General features: G+C 48.0%; 1 protein-coding gene across 1 annotated transcript in view; it reads left to right on the forward strand.

Moving 5' to 3' along the window:
- nompC (no mechanoreceptor potential C) overlaps positions 1-24,492 on the forward strand; it is a 93,149-nt gene that overhangs the window by 29,460 nt on the left and 39,197 nt on the right. Inside the window, exon 4 of the mRNA XM_089566987.1 lies at positions 1,912-2,028. Within this exon, the coding sequence (XP_089423113.1) occupies positions 1,912-2,028 (117 nt within the window). The remainder of the gene's footprint in view (positions 1-1,911; positions 2,029-24,492) is intronic.

Consider the following 24,492-nt stretch of genomic DNA (forward strand, 5'->3'; position numbering starts at 1 on the left):
TTCGGAATGAAACGCCTTAGTACTGCCACTCTGTGTTCCCGAAAAACTACGACTGTGCCGCAACAAGTAGCTCACCGCCCCATGATGCTTTGAGCGTCCATGTTGGCTGAAGTGCAGCGCCGCCAGCTTTCCCTCTAGGTAGTAGTAAGAAACTCTATGACTGCTACACTGCAAACTCGATCGCCATCAAGAGGTTCCTTCACCTCAACCAACCGTAATGTGGCGCCACCGTCGCCGCCAATAATTTTGCGCGCATGGTAGCCATCAGCCCACAAGCTTAAATTGAAAAGGTTAAAAACAAACCTTCATTTATTTCTGCTAATCGTTGCAGTAATATTAAGCACTCTTCAAATTAATTTCGCTTTTTTTTCCTGGGAAGCTGGTGTCAGTTGTTTTTTATCACTTACAAGAATGGTATTATAGTTGCTGCGATATTTCGTAGACAGGGCCGATTTTTTTCTGCGTTCGAGAGTGCACGCTACCGCCGTTCGAAGCCCCTCGAGATCTAGATCGCTGCTCCGCCGATCAATAGACAATAGACTATTGACTTGATAGCCATTGGAGCTGCCTGTGTAGCAGCGTTCAGCTGACCATTGAAAGGATAGACTATCGGCTTGAAGGCCTTCGAAATGTTTGTGAGACAGGGACTTAAAATGACCTTACTTAATCGGGAACCGTTTCGTTTCGACGTCATATAGACTGTTCAGTGCAAATGAGTACGCGGCACGTGAAGTCTTCCCATCATGTATGGCACAAGTGAAAGTTCTTTAGTTAGCCTCTTTTTTTTTAGGCCCTCTCACGTTCATTAAGTGGCATCAGAACACAGCGGATACGGCATAGGCGCACAGTACACATGGCGTAAGGGTCGTTGACACAATGCGAAGGGCTGCTTGGACAGCATAAAACTTCGAATTTATGCTGCATGGCGCAATTCTTATGTTCTGATGCGCTATAATTTTCCCATAAAACTTTATTCTATGACCAGCGCTTCAGTTTATTGACGTTTTCTCATTTTTCTTACCTTAAAAAAACATGCAAAGCAGTTTTTGCTAGCGCGTCACTTTTCAAGTCTGAACGAACATATCCAGACACTGGCGCGGCAGGTGTTTGTCGCGGCTAATGAAAGCACTTGGAACCTTAGACCACCGTATACTATCGCGATAGAAATAAATGCAAACGCTGGCCGCCGCGGTGGCTCAGCGGTTATGGTGCTCGGCTGCTGACCCGAAAGACGCGGGTTCGATCCCAGCCGCGGCGGCTGGAATTTCTTTGGAGGAGAAATTCTAGAGGCCCGTGTACTGTGCGATGTCAGTGCACGTTAGAGAACCCCAGGTGGTCGAAATTTCCGGAGCCCTCCACTACGGTGTCTCTCATAGCCTTAGTCGCTTTGGGACGTTAAACCCCATCAACCAAAACAAACGCTGGAGCACGTGGGCGCCGCGCTTTTCCCCCCGCACATAACCGATCCCCGCATCATTTTAAAATCATAAATCAAATTTCTCTTCATGGCAATGTTAGTGTTTGTATATATTTTCTGCTTCGACTGGAACATTTATTTTTTTGTGATTTCAGCACGGATCATATATTTTATACGTTCATTGTGACTAATAATGTGGCTTTACACATCTGCTGATCTGCTGGTGCTAAAACTGCCGCTTCGTTCTCGCATGTCCACATGGCGCGTCTTTCACAGATGCCCAAATTAACAGTTAGTGTTGTAATAATGCCAGCCTGATTCTGTATAGTACTCTGTCACCTGCATATTACCTTAGCCACATTGCATGTGCTCATTGAGTACAGCCAAAGGCGGCAGCGAGACCAGCTGTTCTGCTTACCCGTCTGTAACACCTACACAGTTATATACTGAATTGAAGTGAACTGAAATCCTTCTGTTCCCCTCCGGTCTTGCAGCCCAAGGGCCAGCTGCCCATCCACGTGCTCAGCGCTCGGCCGACGGGCGCAGCCATCGTACCACTGCAGCTGCTGCTACGGGCGGGCGACAAGAACGTCCGCATGGTACCAGACATGGTGGGTGGCTGTGCGCATGGCGCGACGCGTCCTGGTTTCCATTGCTGAGCCTCCTTTCCGTAAGGCTTTTGCTTGACGTCGTTTCGTCAATAGTCTAAAGATTTTTTTATCGCAACCACAAAATTGAACTCCTGAGCAACGTGCAAATTTCATAACAGACGCCTAATGAGGTTGTTGCGGGCCATCACGCGTGATCAAATTCTTTGTTTGACAAATGTAAAGTGTGCCAGCGCCCGGCAGCAGTACGTGTAGAGTTACTGATAAGTCATCGCATGAATTCATTATTTTAGCCACCACCACGTCGCTAGTGCTGCATGGCTCATGAGGCCACCTTCACTGAAGTTCCAGCTACCATGGCAGAGAATCCGGGTCCCTCGACGAAATGCTACCCGGGAGAAGAACTTCGCACACGCCTCCGTGAGCACGAAGGCAAGCGACGACTACGTGAAGACGCTGAGTTGCATGGCTGTTAACAGGAGAGAGAGAGTCAACAGCGAGAGGTCATTCGTGCGTTTGACCGTCACTTCAGCGGCAACCTGTCTAAAATTGCTGGTTCGGTCAGCGACACACTCCGAAATGCTACGAACGTAACGCTGGATTACCCCGCATTGTGTATAGCTAAGCGGCATTTTCACTATGGCAGAAGCGGGCTGCGTCGTGAGCTGCCACAACATTGACGACAGCACCGAGACCCACGATACACCTGTTAAACTGCACCAGGATGTGAATGCATCCTGTTACAGGCGCTCCTCCTGCAGCAGGCTAAAGAAAAAAATACATAGAAATGCAGGCAGTGCAGTTATACACAAAAGATTCTCTCTGAGTTTTTGTCTGATGAAGGTCTTGCCGGACTTGCCCATTTCGTGGTCAGAATTACAGGAGGATAATATGCGCTGAAATAAAGGTCATAAAAAGAAGAAATAAGTCGTGCGTAATAACGACGGGACATCAAAAAATAAGGCGCAGTGGTCATGAAGTGGCCAGTCTTAAGAGACCAATCCCACTTTATTAAAAAGAAAACACAAGGAGACTGGTACCTGTGTGAAAAAAAAAAGCCAAAAGGAAGACGCAAAGTTCCGAAACTTGGTGGTATCTCAGAACAAATTAATATCTTCGGGTAGGTGGCTCTCGTTAAACCCAGGCGGCAAGCAGTAGCCGAAGTCGCTGAGCTTGTAGAAGACGCAGTGGCACCTTTCCTCGCACTCGACTTGCATGAAGCCGCCGCACTGCTGCCCGCAGGCAGCCTCTCTCTGGCTGGCTGCTGGCACGACAGCGAATGCGGCCAACACCAACAGCGGGAAAACAAGCAGCCACAGGCAGCGAACCGCCACCACTGACGAAGACGGGGAACCCATAGTTCGGCGCTGAGATAGCTCGCCGCCCGCTGTCAGGTCAAAGACTGTGAAGAGCCTGCACCCGAGAAGTTTAAAGTACGCCGTGAACGAATAAGTCACGTGTTACCTAGTTCTTGTGTGCAGCACGCGGTGCAATCTATAGTCGAAATGCCTCCTTGCTACGTATTGCTTAGAAGTGACGCAAAACAGAACAGGACGAAATGTATGCGCTGCGCAGTGTCTGTATATCTTCCCCTCTGTTTTATATCAGTTCCAAGCAGCGCGTAGCAAGCAAGCGCAGTAATTGGCAAATACACCTCGCTGCCACGCGGCATCATTTAGGTTGCCGTCTCGTAAAAGCCACCGTGTTTCTCCGTAACGAAAATTCCTGATTGGTCTAGAGGATTGTGACGTGATCAGTACAGCCATACTTGACACTCTGAAGACTAGAATGTTCAGGTATCTTCCATAGGATTTTCATATTACACTGTGCTATCCAGACCCACTCATACACATTAATTCGCCCTCAAATTCAGATTAATCCGCCAACCAATTCCTACTGATCCACCATAATCCACCCCTAATCCGCCTCAAACCATTTTCTGGGTTAACTTGGATCAACCCACTTCCGGCCTACTTCAAAAATTTGGGGGTGCGCCAAAATTCTAAATGCTACCCCATTCTCTTCTTTAAGAATGTGCAATGGAATGTGCAAGTTGTAATGGGATTGGCTGAACCACATAGCTCACAATTCTACCATGGAATCTGCAGCGTTATTCGTAATACCTTAATTACATAATGAATTATTTAATTGGCACCAGCCACGGTTGGCACGAGAAAGAGCGGAGAGAAAAAGAATATTGCTCTCTACGTATAAGGGAGAGGGGGAAGAGAGAAAATTCGAGTGGAGATAGCGAGGATGGGAGGCGACGGCTGCACCATTGGTTCTGGAGATTTTTGGCGACAGCGGAGAAATGCGCAAAAGGGAGGTGGCTATCACGGGAAGAATCCAGAGAGGTGCTACCGTGGAAGTAGAAGCTTATCACGCGGGGGGCGAAATTCGCAACCTGAGCGTGGTTCCACAACAGAATGCAAGGCTCTATGACTGAGCCAAAGCTACAGCAAATTTCGCTGATTCATGCGCTAGGCAGACCCCTGCTCTACTCATTTTATTTCTTAATTAATCTACCACTTTTTTAGAATTCTGCCATGCAGGGACCACTGATGAAAAAAACTAGAGGGTCATAACTACTCTTTCAGGTTCTTGTCGCTTGTGCTGTGCAGCGTTGCCTCTGTATATAATGCCACGGGCTGACAAGCTAGTGCATACCACATACCAGGCACGGCACAGGAAGAGATACTCACTGGGACTCGGAAATGTGAGCGCCGCGAAGATTCAGCAGCGGTGTCCGAAATTCATACTGCTGGGCAGCAAGTCTTCCAAGCTGAACACGTCGTCTTCCTTGTCATCCATACTTAGCTCAGTGACGCAAGTTTAAAGTAAATTATGGACTAGGTGAAAAGAAAACCGCATTAACCCTCTGTGGACAACTACTCTCGGCCATGAGAGCGAGTGAAAGGAGGAAGAGAGGAAACGGCGCCGGAGTGAAGCGCTCAGGATCAATTCCGGCAATGTTTAATGTTATTATCACCCATAATTAATGAGCACTAACATCACACAGCACACGGGCGTCTTTTCCTGCATCGAAACGCTGATGCTACGGCCGGCATTTGGTCCCGTCCGCGTTTCAGTGACATGAAAATGAAGAATTGTTTCGAGGAAAGAAAAGAGCGCAGTAACTGCCTCACTTCTCGGCGGACACCTCGGTAGCGTCACGAGGGAAAGGAGGAAGGCGGGAGTGAAAGAAGAAAAACAGGTTTCGTAGTGGAGGGCTCCGGATTAATTTCGACCACCTGGGGATATTTAACAGGCACTGATTTCGCACAGCACATGGGCGCCTCGCATCATCGCTGCAGGAATTGGAGGAAGAGGATAAAGTTAGTAGAGAAAGAGAGGTGCGGGAAAGGGAATGTTTGGTTTGGTTTGGTTTGGTTTGGTTTGGTTTGGTTTGGTTTGGTTTATGGGGGTCTAACGTCCCAAAGCGACTAAGGCTATGAGAGACGCCGTAGTGGAGGGCTCCGGAAATTTCGACCACCTGGGGTTCTTTAACGTGCACTGACATCGCACAGTACGCGGGCCCCTATAATTTCGCCTCCATCGAAATTCAACTGCCGCGACCCCGGCCGCGATGGTTGAATTCCGATGGAGGCGAAAGGGAATGTGTCACCTCGTGTAAGCAGCAGAAAATTGCCACGAGAGAAGGGATGGAGAAGGTTAGTTGTCCACTTTTGCAGATCTCCTCCGGTCACGGTGAAGTTTCGTCCGCAAAACGATAGGCTTGTGCCACCTCACACGCAGATATTTTTGGCGGTATTTTGGCTGGTAACACGTTATTCAAAATAAATGTAATGTTCACTACGAGAGAAACAGAGGAGGAAGAGGAGTCATTCCGCAAGGCCCGAGGAATCTCTGTGCGGCCTCGTTTGCAGACTTTTGCAGCACCCTTACAGAAGTTCCTAAATCAAATACTCTAACAGAACATGCTATTTTCTGTAATACAAGTCTGTGGTCGTGTTGTAGGAGGCCCATGTCCCTCACCTGAGGTCCATCTGACGATGAAGGCAGTGTATCTTTCATACCGCTAGCCGCTTGCCGCTGATTTCTTGGTTTTAAGTAATATTCGTCCATCCGCGATCACATGAACATCATGCAGCTGGTGGCACGTGAGAGAGCAGAGTTCCCTGACTCGCTATCACCGCAGAGAAAGCCGGTGCCTAGAAGAATTATTCAGAAGCACATCGCAAACGTCGCCGCGAACGCGAGCGCAAGCAACGGCTACGAGAAGGCCCGAGTCGCACATACTTCGAGAGGATCGGCAGCGCAAACGGCGAGAGAATCCTCGTATGAAAACTGGCGACGCTGATGCATGTGGAGCGGCGGCCAAGATGAGGAAGAGCGCAAGAGACAGACTCACCTCGATGGTGCCACTTCGGTGCTTGAGCGTAAGTTCTACGCTAACTAGCTCAACCTTGCGTGTTCGGTCAGTGACAGACTCTCCAGGATACTACGCATATCAGTGGTAGACGCGTGCTTAACACCTATCATGCATCATTAATCCACAGGAACACAGATGTCCGTCAAACGTCCAACGGATGCCGTGCAACGAATATTTGGACATCGGTGGGACGTCCGTAGAGGTCTGTGCAAGTCCGAAGGATGTACTTCAGTCTATCCAGAGCACGTCCCGCGTAAAAAAATGGCTGAAAGGGAGGCGAGGTTAGAAGACCAGCTAGAGGCAAAACTAGCAGCGCCTTTGAAGGTCACCTGGTAATTTTTGTCTGTAGAATTTAAGTTGCCTCAGTTCTACACAGGATTTGTTTCTTCGAATCTGGCAAGTAAGCGAACATGACAACGCACTATCTCTCGTAGTCAAAGCGCAAAGCCTGACTCCTCGCAGAAGCGCAAACAAGGGGCAGAATGGTGTTGGCAACGCAGGAGAGGGAATCATCGGGAAAGAAAAGGGGGAGGGGGGAACCATTAGGCTGGGGCTTTGACATGACGTTTGGCATCGCTTGCAGGCCTATTGCAATCCTCCCGCACTCCAGTGGCACAATCTCCGGACCTTACCGATTTTTTGTCTGAAGTTGGAGTCTGGAGGTTTTTTTTTTTCTTTTACCTGTTGCACTTGCATAACTGAACTTTATTCTCAACCATATTTGTACCTATGGTTCTCGTAAGAAAGTAAGCTCAACAAAACTATCCCTTGGAGATAAAAACAAAGCGTAATGGCATGCAAAAACAAAAACGACGAAATTTGCGCGTAAAAGCAGGCAGTGTAGTGCTCAATGCTCGACCAAGGGCCCGCGATGAGCCTTTCTTGGCGAGCACCATTACCAGTACAAAACTACATATCGTGGGTGGAATTGCAGAAGGGCGACATACATTAAATAAACGACCATAAAAGATGCTACGTTACGACAGCTGCGAATCGACAGAGACGTCGCTGAGTTCGGCCAGTGGCCAATGGCACTTGAAACAAAAAAGTGTCCACGGAAGCAGATGTGCCATGAAAAAAAAAGAGAAGACGTCAAGTTAGAAAATCAGACCTTGCGTGAACCTCTCAAAAGAACTTCATCTCGGGCAGGTCAGTCTCGTTTTGCGTAGGTGCCAGGCAGACGCCGAAGTCACTGAGTGGGTAAAAGACGCAGTGACACTCGGACACACACATCAGCTCCACGAAGCCTCCGCATATCTGGCCGCACTCGGCCTGGTTATCGCTGCACTCCGCTGACGGCACAGCAAACGCCACCAGGAGCAAGAGCGGCAGCACGAACGGCCGCAGGCCCCGAAAGGACTCCACGGTAGAAGACGAGTAACCCATAGTCGGCGAAAAAGTTGCTCGCACTTCGCGGTGAATCCCTCGCCTGGGAAGAATTGTGCGCCAGCGTTTGTAAATCCGTTGCTTGCGAACAAAGGCAACAACAAAGATTGTTTGCAGTATTCACTTACATTATAGTGTGTGTCATTTTGTTGTGCTAGAACTTTTGTAAATCTATAGAGCCCTCAGTATAAGCGGTCAAGATTCCCGACCTGATTGGCGGGAACGGGACGACATGCGCGGTTTCCATAAATTGTATGTCCTCCTCTAACATCGAAGAAGCAAAATTTAAAAGTACACGACCGTACTAAACGTATTTGAAGGAGCGCTTGAATGGGCACGCATGCGAAGAGAAATTCGTTGGTTGTTACTGCGATGACGACGCAGACTGTGCCACACCCAGCACCACAGTATGGCGGTCACGCGAAACGGATGACATCACTTTAATACCGTTTTATGTACAGCGCGCGGTGATACGTAAATACGTCTCGTTGCCACATAGTTTAACTACGCACGTCATGAAGTGACGCGTGCGCAGTGCTCGTTTTCGTCAGCGTATCAAGTTGCCGCTCTTCGGTTCCCTCTCGCCTTACATACCCCTGAGTGTGCCACAATATTTTTACACGAGAAAGTGGGTTATAATGCACAACACTGCGAAACAAAATACACTCAGCGATGATAAGTTATGATCAAATTTCTGTCAGTATGTGCATATCAGCTAGTGCGTCCACAAAGCGTGAATTTCCTCTGAAAACTTGTTTCTCTCAAGTGACGTTAGAAGATTTTGTTAGCTGTAAAAAAAAAGCTTTCTGTGTAATCGGTGTAACTGTTAACGCCATCAGTGCAGTGAGCCACTGTACAGGGTGGAAGAATGACAATAATTGTTAAGTCTAGGATGTTGCCATAATTTGTGACATAACGTCGCATAGTTCGTTTTTATGCGAGATGCTCACGCACTATTTCGTGGCTCGATTTTATGGCTGTTATTGCTCACGATACGTTTGTAATGCAAAAGAATGAAGCGAGTACCGTTTCTTTTCTGCCTCCTCACTTTCCAACAGCATATTTCTTTTCCCTTTTTACAAATTACGATAGCATAACACTAGTTATAAAGTATTGGGATGATACCTTATGGTTCTACCGCGCCGCAGGCGACAGAACATAGCTCAGAGCTGTGCACATAGACTCACTGTTGGCATAGCGTGTCACAGATGCCAGAGGAAGAGTTACTTACCGTGACACGAAGATGTGAGCGCCTCAAGCAATCACCAGCGGTGATTATTTTCAAACTGCGTGGGAATGAGTCTTCCAAACTGAACACGTCGTCTTCTTTGTTATCTATTCTTAGTGCACTGTACCGAGAAAGCAAAATGGTTTTTTTTAGGAAATGAAAGGCGCAGTAACTGTCTCACTTTTTCGGTGGACACCTCAACCACAGAAGAAAGAGAGAAAGAGGTGCTGAATGTAGTGCAGAGCTCTGAAATAATTTCGACCACATGGTCGGAACGTGCACTGATATCGCACAGCACACGGGCGCCCTTTTAGCATTTTGCCTCCATCGAAGCGCGGCCACCGCGGCCAGGTTCGAACCCGGGTACTCAGGATCATTTCCAGTGACTATATCTGGCGCTTTAGCCCAACACGCCATCTGTGCAGAGGCAGGAGGGGGTTTAGGAAGGAAAGGCACGGTAACTGACTCCCCCTGAGTAGGCACCTGAGTCACGCTTGAGTGCGATTCGAGACAGTTATCAGTTTTTTTCAGAACTGCCACGGCCACCGTGTTGTATTCTCCTTTAAGCGCTATGTCTGACCCAAAAATTAAGTGTCGCTCTTTTCTGCGGCATTTTGCCTGGCAACATATTCTTCGCACAAAATGTAACACTTCATACCAGTAAACGAAGTGAGGTAGAGCAATCATTTGGTGAGGCCTGTGACATTGCGTGAAGCATGGCGTTCATACCTATTGTAGTACTGGAGCTTCGCACTTGGATCTTCGGGTTACATACCTCCCCTGAGGTCTATCTGAGGTTGAGGACTGCAGGCCTTTATCTCTCTAGCATTTTACAGTTGGCCTAGTTCCATGCCAAATCTATACGTGCGGTTTTCATTAGCAAGTAGGAGTGACAACGCACTATTCCGCGTTGTCGAAAAGCAGAGCGTAATGTAAGAAGAAAAAATAAAAAAAAATGCACAGAAGTGTAGACAGCGGGGTAGAGCGTAATGCCCAAAATCCACAGTGACTCATTCGGTGAACGTCATTGCCAGGATAACACTGTTATTGTAGTCAAAAGTTACAGGGTGACATGCGCGGAAATGAAAATAATGAAAAAATGCTGCAGTATGGCGGTCGCACATAGACAACGACGCTCATAGTTCATTCAGTCGCTGGCCTCAATGACCGATCTCATTTGGGAAAAAGAAAAAAAGTTTCGATGAGCGTGTCCAATAGGCAAAAAAAAAGGAAATGCATCAAGTTCCCAGCGAGGGCTGCAGTGCCATCTCAGAAGAACCTCTGTTCGGGTAGGTGGGTCACGTTGAATCCGGGAGGCAGGCATACGCCGAAGTCGCTGGCCGGGTAAAAGACGCAGTGGCATTCGGACACGCACATCAGCTGCACGAAGCCCCCGCATATATGGCCACACTCGGCCTGGTTTTCGTTGCACCCCGACGGCACGACAGCGAACGCCGCAAGCAGCAACAACAGCAGCATAACCAGCCGCAGGCAGCGAAGCGGTGGGGAAGATGAGGAGCCCATAGTCCAGCAAGGAGGCCGCTAGCTGTTCGCGGTCAGGTCCTGGCCTGCGAAGAACTGCAAGCCAGCATTTGAAAATTGTGCTGCAAACGTGGGAGACACCGGATTGGTCTGGTACTTATCTGTAGCGACCGGCAACAGGGGTGCTATGAGTGAGACTAATTCTTTTTACTACAATGGGACTTATTAAAAAGAATTAAATATATAGCATCCCGGCCCGTGCGACTTGTAGATAGTTGTACAAGATTAGACACACTTAGCGGGAACACCTAAGGGCGTCGTTTTGCGTAGAGTCACTGGAGTTGTGCGGCTTGAGCAGCGCCACATTCTGGAGGACAGCACAGCTGGCCCCGAGAGTGTCTAGGCCCTGACACACTCCATGGTCAAGCTGCCTTTGCTAGGCGGCCGCAGATGGCGCTGCGAGAGCCGCGTAACCACGCATTCAAGTGTTCTCGCTATGTGTGATTTCCCTTGTATATGCTTGCTTGCTAGGCGTTGCTTAGAACTGAAACAAAACAACAGCACGAACACAGACAATGGGCATTGTCTGCGTACGTCTCTTTTTTTTCTTGGCAGTTTCAAAGAGTGCATAGCAAGCAAGCTCGGTAATATAAATACGCCTCGTTGCAACATTGTACGACTACTTAGGTCAGGAAGTGACTCGTGCGCTCAACTTTTCGTCAGCGTATCACCTGGCTACTTTGTGTTGGCTCCCCTCTTGCGCATCTTCGGCTAGCCGCAATACTCACATTACACAATGCAGTAGGTTACAATGCACCGCAATGAAAAGCGAAAGACAGCCAGTAAGCAATTAGCAACGGCTGAAGTCTTTCAGTCTATATCAATTGTATCCCGAAAGGGTGAATTTCTGCTCGAGATTATTTCACTGAAGCAAAGTGAGAGGCACAAAAAAATTGAACATTGCGTTTTACTAACAAGAAGGTTCGTCTTGCCCGTAGAACCACGTAAATGAGGTCAATGCGATAAGACACACAATTCAGGCGAAATTTTAAATCATTGTGCATGCTAGCATGGTGCTTCAATTTGTACGGAGATGTTGGACAGCTTGTTTTTCACGTGAAATGCTAACCGGATTATGGTTGTGGACTAGCCTCCGTTTTACGTGCGTTATAACACGCGATACGGTTATACATCGAAAGGACACAGCTAATGGAGTTAGTTTTAGTCTGTTCACTTTCCAAGAGGCATCTTTCGTTCGTAATAGTCATGATTCACATTGCGGACTGCGTCTTAGGCTGACACCTTATAGACCTACGGCGCCGCTGCAGGAGTCATGGCGACAGAGCACAGACTGGAACGCTGCGCGAACATTCGCGGTTAGTCTTGCGCGCCAGACATGTCACAGGAAAAAGCTACTCACTGTGACCCGAAAATGCAAGGGCCGCAAAAAACCAGCAGCGGTGGTCAGAAATCAGACCGCGTGGCAGTGTGTCACCCTCGCCGAACACTTCGCCTTCCTTGTCATCGATTCCTGGTGCACAGCTGCCTCGAGAGATGCGTTCTTACTGCGTGGCGCATCTCCGCAGAATGAGTAGGAGGGGTTAGTAAGACGCGTCAGCTATGTCATCCTGGGTGGATAGATGCACAGCGCTCCGAGAGAAGCGGTCTACAAAATTATCTTTTTTTTTTTTTTTCAGAACACTTTTGATTGCGATTGTGAAACTTCTCTGTGTGGAGCACTGCAACCTCACACGGACATCTATTTGTTTAAGTGGCATTTTGGTTGGTATCGCTTCGTACGAAAGCAAAAAAATAAAGGAGATGAACAGAGTCCGTCAACATGCTGTGACACTGCGTGCGGCATTGCTTGAATACTTTTTGCAATATTACTATACTAACGCCTTCTAACTAAAGGAGCCCGCGGTTCACAGTCCCCCAAATAGCGCATCACAAGTAAGGGACGAACCGCCGGTTTATTCCGGGCCGACGAAAAGGCTCAAAGATCCTACACAACCATTGCAGCAAAGGAACTCAGAACCTAGTGCGAGCTTCCGCAGTGTCGTGCGGACGATGGCGATGACGATGATGATGGTGATTTAAAGCATTCGTTGGGTCCAATAAGAAGTTTGAGCCCATTAATGACATGCCTCAGAAAACATGTTGAAGCCCGGCCCTGTGCATGTAAAACCTTCTGGGGAAGGCACTAAATCGCGAGCTGAAGCACACATTACGCGATGAGCCAGCTTCTCGTGCGGCCGAAGCAGGATGAAAAAGTTGGAAGACAAAATGCAAATTAATGTGCCCCCTGCATCGAGGAAAAGTGACAGACGGGGAAGACCCAGCAGTGTTTGCCTTCCACTTCTACCATAAAAGGAGAGCGTAAATGGGTACGTGGCTGATAAATTGCGAAGGCTGCAATTACATTGCCTCGGCACCATAACCACACACTATTATCAGATGCTGAAGAATCACATGGTCCTGTCAGTCGCAACAGTCAACACGATGTCGCTGAGCGCTTTTACAGGAGACATACACGGTTGGTCACAAGTCTCCAGGCCACATATGGACTCCTTTCGAGCCTTATAGTGGGACAGTTACAACACCACCGAAGTTAGTCTCTGCTGGGTGAGGAGGAGCCTCATCCTCGCCCCGGGGTATCTTGAGAGCTTCACACGTACGGTAAAGGCCCGACTGTACTGCTCTAAAGCAGAACCTCAGATCCTGAGGCTTTTATTCTTGTTTTATTTCTTGTTTTTGGAAAGCGATCTTTTTTTTTTTCGCACACGAGATGCGCCTATTGTTCTGTCCAGCAGGGATTTCTAATGTCGCCGACATCAGTGGCTTCGTGAAAATAGCTGCAGACGCTTCACGTGCACAAAAAAAAAAAGTTCCGTGCACAATCATAGACGCCGTGCCGCTGAGAGCTAATGCATATTCTGACGGTAGTATCCTCCTCGCTCGTTATGGCTGCGGCCATTTCAAACGGGCTTGACTGTGTAAGTTGCAGAGCTAAACGAGTTAGCAACCGTCCTGCTGGCGTAGAAATTTAGTTACGCCACGAAATAAGCACTACGCCACGGGATCTCTCTGCTGGCCTCGACGACACTGAGGGGAAGTGTCTGCAATGAAACCACCGAGTGGACTTTGTCGTTGCCTCGTACTGCGTCTCAACTGCAGCCATCCCACGAGTCGTGTCATACCTCACCCTTGGAGTATATATGCTGTTTTGAAAGCTTCTAGTCGACGACTAGCATAGACATAACATCAGCAGACTCCACAACTTATTTCCAAGAATATTTAATGTTATGACTGACAACAGATACAGGAGCAATATACACACCAAGAAATTCTCAGTTCACAGAAAAGACGGCATCAGCTCAGATTACAGCGACCATAAAGTCGTACTAGTAACTCTCAAATGTCTAGAATAATCATGTTCAGCTTAAAGCCATTAAAGACAATATTTGACAACCTCAAGAAATCAAACGTCAACCAAAAATAACGCAATGACCTTCAGTAAATTTCAACTGTCTTGTCGAAACAACCACCTGCTGTAGCTGGAATTCGAGTTACTATACTTCAGTTACAGTAACTACACTGTGAATGTTATCTCAATATCTTTTCGATACTTTGGTTTGGTCTAAGGAAAATTTGTAGGAGGCAGTCCCGTAAGAAAGTAAGGCTGACAAAGTATTGTATCGTTTCAAAAGTCAAGGCGTGATAGCGTGTAGCAGCAAAAACAAACATCTTGAGGAAAAGAGGGCAACATGGTGCAGCATATTCCAAAAAATGTCTGTATTCAGTCTTTCTTGGCAAGCGCATTGGCCCCAAAACTGCATTTCATGGTCAAAGGTTACTAAAAGAGGACAGGCATTGATATAAAATAAAAAAAAGAACCTGTGGTATGATGGCAGCACATCGGCAAAGATGATGCAGAGTTCATCCAGCCTTCGACTTCAGTAGCCGGTCTATTTTGTAAAAGGAGACAAGTTTCGACGAGAGTAGAATAGTTCTCCAAAGGTGTTGCGCGCGGGTGGTTCTCCCTCAGAAAAAGTACAGATTTCGCAGGGAGGTCTGGTTGAATTCGGGTGGCAGGCAGACGCCGAAGTCGCTGCCCGTGTAAAACACGCACTTGCACTCTTCCACGCACTGGCGTTGCGCGAAACCGCCGCATAACTGCTTGCACTGGGCCTCCCTTTCACGGAACTCCGCTGGCACGGAAGCGCAAGCCACCAGCAGCAACAAGGCAAAGACGAACAGCCACAGGAACTGAAGCACCACCAGTGACGAAGACGAGGAACCCATAGTAGACGAGGAGGTCACTAGCTGTTCCTGGTCAGGTCTTTTTGCTTGTGAAGAACTGCGCGGCAAGCGTTCGCAAAGTCCGTTACGAACGAGTAAAGCACTGAAAATGCCGCATAGAGCCCTGTCCTTATACATAACATGTAACAATGACAGAATCCTGATTCACAGTGCGCGCTAAGGTATTTGCACAAGTGACTAACTGTCGGAGCTGCGAAATTGCGACAGGCCGTGGCTCTGCGTTGTCACAATTACTAAAGCTGTAGCGAATACACTGAACGCGAGACTGGCCGGGTCGTTCCCATTTTTTTAGGGAGAAGGGGAGGAGGGAACATTGAGACAGTTGTCTGATGCAGGGGGCCCGCACGCACCTCATGACACCAGGCCACGCGCGAGATAGCGCTTATCTTTAGCTGGAATGTGTGAGGTGTTCCTAAGATGCAGACAGGCATTCTTATGCTGGCAAAGGCTGATACTGTCGCGTGTCAGACTTGCCAGATCAGCCTCTTATAAACCATCAGTGGCGGTAAAATACTAACTGAAAAACTATTTATCGGTTTTCGCAACTGGTAAGGTGCGAACCTGTGCGCACAGACACGCAATGGCAATAAACAACCAGTATATATAAGGGGCATATCACACTGCCGTTCTATTCGGGAATTTTCTCTTTCTTCAGGAAATTTTGCGGATAAAATTTGGCCAAAAAAAGAGCTGGCCCAGTACATATAATTGTGAACATAGACATTCGGAATTCCTCCGTAGGATTTTTTTTGTGTGTGTCTGTGTGTGTGTGTGTAAGATCTAAGCATAACGTAGCAAGCAAGCCCGGTAATGCGTAATATGGTTCGCTGCTACGCCGTGGAAATACATACACGTCGCAAAGAGACTCGTTCGCGAGGCTTCTTTTTTGAAGTATATTAGGTCCCGTACCTCGGCCGCCTCTCCCAATCCACATTTCTCGATTCCCTCTGATACTCAGGTTGCAAAGGAGAACGCGTGTTATAATGCAAGACAATGCAAAACAAAGCTAAGCAAAAAATTAGCTGCGATTTAACTACTGCTGAACCTGGTCAGAGAAATATTGTGACAACGAAAAATTCTTTGCAACAAAAAAAGCTTTTGCGTTAGCCAGGGCAACTATGTAAATGCGAATACTGCAAAGAAGCAAGCAAAAACAAGAAGATTTCAGAATTAAATCATTCCACCAGCTCCGATGGTGCTTTAACTTGTGGGGTGACCCTAGACTGCTTCTTTTCATGTCATGGGCTAACCGGAACATGCATGCGGAATGCTTGATTTCTTAGCTGTTATCGCCTGCTATACGGTTATGGATTGAAAAGGAACTCTTTGCAACGCCTTATTTTTGTCTCCATTTGCCTTAATTGTGATGATAGCTTAGCATTGCATATAACGTCATTACTTGACACGTCATGGATGCGTACGGCCAAATAATCCATTGCGACAGAACGCAGCTCAGAACACATAATAATCTTTCGCTCTTGGTCCTGAGCACTGGATACAACACGAAGGGAGCTACTCACTGTGAACCGAAAACACTAGCGCCGAACAATTAACACAAGCGAGGTGATCGGAAATCAGGGATCGTGTAAGTGCGTCTTCCATGCGGAGCGCTTGTCTTCCTTACCACCCGCAGGCATTTAATGAACGGGCCGAAATATTGAACAAAAGCGCTGAGAACGCGCTGTAAATGCACGTAGACATTCAGCACAATACTCCGCGCGAGCTGCTACGTATATCACATTTGCGCTTAACACGCCCCTGCAGAAAACAGCACGGTTCACGCTGTTTCATCCTGTATGCAGACGTGAAGTCCAGAGCACGCTCATTTCTAAGCTCACGTGCACAAGTGGGGACCGGTTAACTCCAGACGGCCAGTATTCCGCTCAACCCGCCCAGGAAGCCGATCAGCTGGTCAGTGTGCACGTCGGGCAGCAACTGGACATTGATGTGCCACGCTGCATCCTTCACCACCGACAAGCCAGCTTCCAGAAGGCTTTGAAACGCCACGGCTTGATCGAGAAACTGCTCTGCAGCAGCTTTGTGCCTTACGAAGTTTCACTACGGGTCAGAACGGCTAGCGTACTCAAGTCGTTGTCAAAAGCGTCAGTTGTGACTGCTTGCACACTTTTCGACCTCTTTGTATTTTCTTCCCTTGTGCTCCTTCTTTCTAAGAAGTGGGAATTCCATCTAATGTTGCAAGGTGGCGGGTAGGCGGGTAATTCAGCATAGTTCAGCTCGCAGTCATACCCTTCGAAATGGGTCACGCTATGAATGAATGGTATGGCTTCGAGCTTCATTATGCAGTAGAAGCAATGATATCCTCGCGCTGTTGCCTAACTCTCGCGATCACCTCGTCTTCCTGCTTGGAGTCAGGTATTTAAAGTACGACTTCTTTGACAATTTAGTAGAGCAGAACGTTGGGCCAGTTGGGGCAGCGACATATTCAAGAAAACTTAAGATTAACGCTCGTGTATGTGTGCGTGCTTCTCCCTCCGTCTTGTGTTAATCTGCGCAAAGTTTTCTTGAATATTTCTTTGACAAGTGCGTGAGAATAGCCCGTTTTCAAAAAGTTCAGCGTAATAGCATACAGAAACAAAATGGAGGGAAAGAAAAATTCGCAGCTACAGGAAGAGCAGTGCAAAACGCTCCACAAGAGTTCATGCTCTTTAAACACTGACGACAACTCCATCCAATTTTCATTCTTGTCAAAAATCAATTCTCTGGCTCTCTTTGGCTGGGATGATGCTTGTTCAGCAGCGGAAGACGTAGTTATTGTCAAGAAAAACTGGATTTAAAAATTTTCCCGGCGCTTGAACCAAACTCGTAACGCCAAGACCGAAAGGGACTCAGTAATCAACGTTTTGAAGTGAATCGCTGTGTAGCCTAGCCTCAGTGATCCGCGAATAAATATATGGCTCGACGTAGTGCGGTTAGCTTGCTAAAATGGCCGGTGGTGGCGACATCTGTATTTCATTCTTTATCTTTTCTGGATAACAAAAGCTCTGTTTTGAGTTAAAGTAGCATCTTTGTCACAAGAACGTGGTAATCGATCGATAAAAGTCAAATGCAGTTTCTCCTCGGTGTCCCTTTAAAAAATAAACTGCGATAAGACGGTGGCATATAGAAAAACATGACACTGCGTTCACCAAGTTGCCGGCCTCAAAGACCCACCTCTCTTTTACAAGAAAACAATAAAGCTCCGAGGAGAGTAGCAAAGGAGCGAAAAAAAAAATACGCGAAGTTTCCAAAGGGGCTTGCATGGGGAAGGCTTTCAAAACACGCGCATCTTCTCCTCGTCGGGCAGATAGGTGCCGTTGAATATGGGCGACACGCAGAGGCCGAAGTCGCTGGCTCGGTAGAAGACGCAGCGGCACTCGTCCACGCAGTCGACTTGCATGAAGCCGCCGCAGACCTGGCCGCAGACGGCCCCTCTTTGCCGGCATTCCGAGGGCGTCACAACGAACGCCGTCAACAGCAGTAGCGGAAGCACGACTAGGCGGCGAATCGCTGCCGCCGAGGAAGACGAGGAGCCCATAGCCGGCGAGGAGGCCGCTCGATATTCGCGTCGGGGTCCTTCCCTGCGAAGAACTGTGCGCCAGGCTTCGTGAAGTCCGTTGCGAGCGAGCGAAACAACGGCGGCTTTGGGGAGTGTGCTTGGCTGCGTCACAGCGCCCTCCATTTTTGTGTGGTGACAACCGCTGGATCGGCTAGATGCTCGGCACACGCGGATAAGGTTCCCGGCCTGGACGGTGCAAAGAGAACGTCACGCATATATGTGTGTAGTTTCTACATAGTTTGCATACTTCGCGCAACACTGGCGTTCCTATACAATCAAAAGTGTAAAAACGACAAGCTTCGCACAAAGGGTGGACGACGCCGCCGCCGGGGGGATGAAGAGCGTAGCTTGCTAGGCTCCCTGTGGGACTCCGCCCCCAAAGCGAGCCTGCTCGACAGTATGCAACCTGCATTTTCTTGACCCTTTTACCTCGACCCTTTCCCTAGATATTCCAAAGCTGCCATAGTTCTGATTAAATGCTGAAGCGAAAAGCTTCACTAGGCTATTCAACACCGCGCTTCACGTAAGCCACACTATAAATTTGACACTTCTGCGCATGCGCGAAACCAAGTGACGTCACGCACGGCGCAGACACTCGCCATGGAAGGAGAAGAAGCAACAGTCGGACGGCGCAGAAACAGGCAGAAGTGCCAGTGCGACCAAGGTCTGCACGGCAGACTTTGTAAACAATCCGTTAGGCTACGTGTGTGACGTTTGTGAAAGTATGGCATTTGCAGGACCTTAAGCTGGTAAGTGATGCCATGCGGCAGACATTGAGTTTAGCATTTGTTCAGTTCAGTGAAACTGTGGGTAGGGTGTGTGCCTTATGTAGGGCATTTTTAGTCAAAGAGAAAGACGCTCTGTTCAGCGCTTGACCTTTCGCCGTAGCCGTGCGCAGTGCGTATTTGAAAGGAGAAGTATAAAAGGCGCGCTTGCCTTTTATACTGAAGGAGAAGAAGAAGCAACAGTCGGACGGCGCAGACACACCGATCCAGAAGTGGTAGCTTGGGAGTTGGCTGAAAAGCAGCGAGAGCTTTTCGCTTTATCCAGGCTTAACCTTAGCTAAGCCATAGCCAATTTTTTTCCTCCTCCTCCACCTTCACGTGAATACTGCCTTATGTATACAGCGCGACATTACGTAAACATGCCTAGTTGCCAAGTGGTTTGAGTGCATGCGTCACGAAGTGACGCGTGCGCAGGGCTTGTTATTGTCAACGTATCAAGTTGTCACTGTTCGATTGTCTCCCTTCTGCAGTTTTCTCGGTCATACAGCGACACTCACATTAAGCAACGGAGCGGGTTAGGATCCGGAATAATTCAACACGAAATACAGTGGCGACGAGTAAATACCTGAAGTCTGTCAGGGAACAATATTATTGTGATATCATTAGATCCCCTATGGGGCCAGAGTGCGTCTTCGGTCAACAAATTCGCCCATTGGCTGGAGGGAAGTGAATCCAACAGACCGGAAGTGACGTCACTTCTGGTAAAGTGCGCAAAGGTGCTGAATGCATTGCCAACACTATGAAATTAGCTGTCCGAGTGAATTTTATTCGGTAGCAATTTCCGAAAGCCTGAACTTCCGCTGGAACGTCGTTTCACTCAAGCATTGTGAGCACATAAGGAAATTAAGCTTGTTTTAGTTTTAAAGACCCCTTGTGCTAGCCTGTGGAGCAATATAAATGCGGTCGGTGCAGTGAGACTGACAAAATGGTCGCAAAATGAAATAATTGAGCAATCTAGTATGACGCTATAGAAGTTACAGTTCAATTTGTGACTGTTATTACTTGCGATAGCGTAATGAAGTGAAAGGATGAAGCGAATAAAGTTTTATTTGTTGTTCATAAGACAAGATAAGAACTCTTATCTGGAGCACTCCCTCTTCTCCTGCCTAACTACCATTAAAACCCCCCATTGTCCGTACTTGTCTCCCCCCCATTGTGGGCCCGGTTAGCCTCGGACCCGCTGAGAGACATCAACGGAGAGAATAGGCATGAGCCCGAATTGCATTTCATAACCGCGACGTACAGCACTCAAGGCGGTCTGATAGGTCGGGCTGGCCGCATTGTTTGAAAGGGTCTCGGCTAAGGGTCTCGTTGACGTGCCTCCTTTCTCACCCCTCTCTGTATTTAGAGCTGACCAGCGCGCATTCACTGCATCAATGTTTTCACGCGCCGTGGCATTCACCCGCTTCTCTCAGCGACGCGTTCGATCGCCTTCTCACCTTCTTGTGCTGCCACATAAAGCTGCCGCATTTGTCGCTTTGCTCATCCGGCTCCATTTTGTCGCTGCAGCACTACACCGCCGAGCATTTGAGAGTGCTGAACGAAGAGATTGTGACGACCTTGTCCATTAATGTCGTTCCACTCAGTGTTAGTGCAGTGCTTTCACGCAGTAACTACCGGCGCATAGAGTTACTGTATAGGCTCCCTGAGGGAGCCAGAGTTTTGCATTTTGTCTTTTTTTTTCGCAGCTCGCTCCTCTATTGGTCAAACACGAGTACATGGTTCAGAAGCTTCCATGCATTATGGAGAAGCCATCACTTCCGCATCGTTGGGCACTAAAGTGCTGTTGTGATTAAGTCCATTAAAACACCTTCTCTTTAAAACACCTTCTCTTCTCGGGCTTTGCGGCATTTGATTTTCTCCCAGTGCGGAAATTCATTGTAAAGACGTTTTGTATCAAAAACACGCAGTTTTATGACAGGTCTTCTCAAACTGTTAAAACGGAAGCGCTTGTGACTTGAGGAGTTTACAACAGATGACGCCACCCATCCACACGGTAAGTATTTACTGCCAAGCTGTGTCATTTTTAACGAAGGTAAAGCAAGTTCGGAAGCCAGAAATAACCGGATTGAGCCTGCACCCTTTTTAACTACACCACCAAGCATGCCTCCCGCATGCAAGAGTTCTGGCTTTTCCTCATTGCTTAAATGTTTGGCAGAGCAGTATAGTGGACGTAAGCGCAACTCTGCATCTGGCTGCTTTGGGAGCCTGTCACAGCATGTATAGTAAATCTACCAGCACATTCAAAGTAACGACATCTACCGTAATTCCCAATATGCAGTCCGCGGACTATATATGTTTAAACGCTAAATTTTCTGTTTTGTGAGCTATCTGTGAACGCGGATTATACGCTAACTTTTCTTCAGTACCACCGAAAATGGCATGGGATTACCAACCTTTGTTCTATTACGGTGTTTTGTGATACTTGCGCTGCGCGTGCGCATACATTTTGATCTGAGGGGTGAACACCTTGCTCCTGCCCACTATGTAGCGGGCATAGAACAATCTAGAAAAAAAAGAGCTAAAATTGAACCCTGCGGACTATACACCAGGTGCGGACTGTACACCGCAAATTAAGTTACTATATGCATGTTCATTTAGCCGCTAGCGAGTGCCCTTTGTGATATAAACCAATAAAAATGCCGAAAAGTCATCAGAAGCTGCTCGATTTGTGCGGGAGTTTGCCGAATCCCGTCTGGACCGTAGAGTTTTTTTGTTTTGTTTTTTCGAGTCGACAACACTGTGACGGAAAATTCGGCTTTGGAGGCCGTTGGTTTTGGCGTCAGCTTCCTCAAAATTTTTGGACAATGTTCGCCTGAGTTTGCCGAGAATGGGCCCGAAAAGCATTTCGTGCTTAATATAACGTCATGTTTTGGCTTACATGCTGGGTATACCGCGCCGCAAAAAACACCGCTTAGAAGAGCCCCCGTGGATTTGGTGTCGTTCTTGCGCGCCATGCACGGCACAGAAATGCCTACTCACTGCGGCCCGAAGGTGTGAGCGTCCTCAAGGATCAGCCGCGATGAAGGGAAATCAGACTGAATGAGAGTGGTGATGATGATGATGATGATGTCCTCGGGCTGTGTCGTAATCGCAAAACACTTCGTCTTCCTTGTCATCTATTCTTGGCGTACTGCCTAGAAAATTTTATTTCTCGCGCTGGCCGCATTTCTACTATGGTAGAAAGAGGAGGGAGGATACTAAAAGAGGTTTGGTTTGATTTAAGTGGGTTTAACGTCCCAAAGCGACACAGGCTATGACGGTCACCGTAGTGAAGGGCTCCGGAGATTTCGACCACCTGGGGTTCTTTAACGTGCACTGACATCGCATGCAACACGGGCCTCTAGCTTCTCTCCTCCACAGAAATGCGACCGCAGAGGCCGGGATCGAACCCGCGTCTTTCGAGTCAGCAGCCGAGCGCCTTAACCATCCAGCTCATTAGGAAAGGAAAGGCGAAGTAACTGTCTCACCCCGTGAGTAGATCTGCACCACGCGCGGAGCGAAGCGACCGAGAAAGTTCCCGAATTTGTCTTTGACAGATGAAGTGTTCTGCCTAATTCACAGCCCTGTTCGCGCTCTAGCATCATAGGTAGACCCTTTTAACGTTATGTTGCCTGGTAACAGGTTGGTGGCAGCGAACATAACGCTTCGTAAGCGATAAATAAATGACAGACAGGAGCCATTCAGCAAGGCTGCGACAGTGCATGCATGCGGAAGCGATTGGAAACCTTGTGTACTTCTTAGCTTCCGTACTCAGATCGCCTGGTCGAGGTCTTAAAACCTCAAGCCCATCCGAGGTTAAGATCTGTAAGCCGTTTTATCTGTAGCACTTGCATAGGTGGGCTTTGTTTTATACAAAATTTCTACCTCCGTGTCTCGTAAGAAAGCAAGAATGAAGACTTTTTCTATCGTAGACGAAAGACAAAGCGAATTCGCATGTAGGGACATAAAGGGGAGAAAATTTTTATGTGTAAGTGTAGGCAGCATGGTGCAGTAGACTCCATAGAGTCGGTACTCACTCTTCTTTGGCGAGCACAGTTAGCAGGAAAATCCTGTATTTCGTAGTCAAAAGTTACAGAATGATAGCATCCAGGTAAATAGCTGCCATCAGAAAAGAATCACTGCGTGAGAACGGTGACATCAAGTGAGTTTATCCAGCGGCCAGTGTTTGAGATGGTTCTCACTTTTGTGAAGAAAAAAAAATACATGTTTCGATAAACGTAGTAACTGATCTCAAAAGGCTGGGTTGAGTCCCATGGCTACGGTTCGGGCAGTTGTGTGTGGTTGAATCCAGGTGGCAGGCAGTAGCCGTAGTCGGCGCGAGGGTAGAAGACACAGTTGCACCTTTCCTCGCACTCGACTTGCATGAAGCCTCCGCATTGCTGCATGCAGGCGGCCTCTGTGTAGCCCTCAGTTGGCCCCACAGCGAACGCCGCCAACAGCAGCAGCGGAAGGACGAACAGGAGCTGACGGCGAACCGCCGCCACCGAAGAAGACGAGGAACCCATAGTAGTTCGGATAGGAGGTCGCTCGCTGTTCTCTCAGCAGTCCCTTGTATGTGGAGAACTGCGGGCGAGCGTTCAAGAAGTCCGTTGCGAGGGAGGGAAAAATCGAGCTCCTATATATAAGCCTCGTGCTTATACGGGTATAGCGCATGATATGAAAATAGACGCCATAACAACATTCTGCGACGAGGTCCGTCACACGCATGCACAGCACTTGTTGCTTTCTTGTTCATTATCAACAGCACATGTGTTATATTTGTTTGCACTGATTATAACAGCTTAATCTTCATTAGTGCTCAACTGTGGCTCAAATTTTCCTTGATAATACTTTGTGCCTTCCTTTTCTTGTTCCTGTTTCTCTGTATACTGTTTTGCAACCTGCCGCCGCGGTGGCTCAGCGGTTATGGTGCTCGGCTGCTGACCCAAAAGACGCGGGTTCGATCCCGGCCGCGGCGGCTAGAATTTCTTTGGAGGAGAAATTCTAAAGGCCCGTGTACTGTGCGATGTCAGTGCACGTTAAAGAACCCCAGGTGGTCGAAATTTCCGGAGCCCTCCACTACGGCGTCTCTCAAAGCCTTAGTTGCTTTGGGACGTTAAACCTTATAAACTAAACTGTTTTGCAACCTGCAACCCCCCCCCCCCCCCCCCCCCCCCGCCCCTACACCACCTCCCTACCTAGTATCCTCCTTCGAGGGCCCTTAAGAGTACTGTGAAAAAATAAGTGAATATATAATGTTACGTACTTTTTCTAACGAGATTCATTGCCTCAGGGCATCAATGGGCGAAACTGTGATGAAGAATGTAGTAAT

This window comes from Amblyomma mixtum, chromosome 1, assembly GCF_055824585.1.
Source record: "Amblyomma mixtum isolate Tamu chromosome 1, ASM5582458v1, whole genome shotgun sequence".
NCBI classification, from domain to species: domain Eukaryota; kingdom Metazoa; phylum Arthropoda; class Arachnida; order Ixodida; family Ixodidae; genus Amblyomma; species Amblyomma mixtum.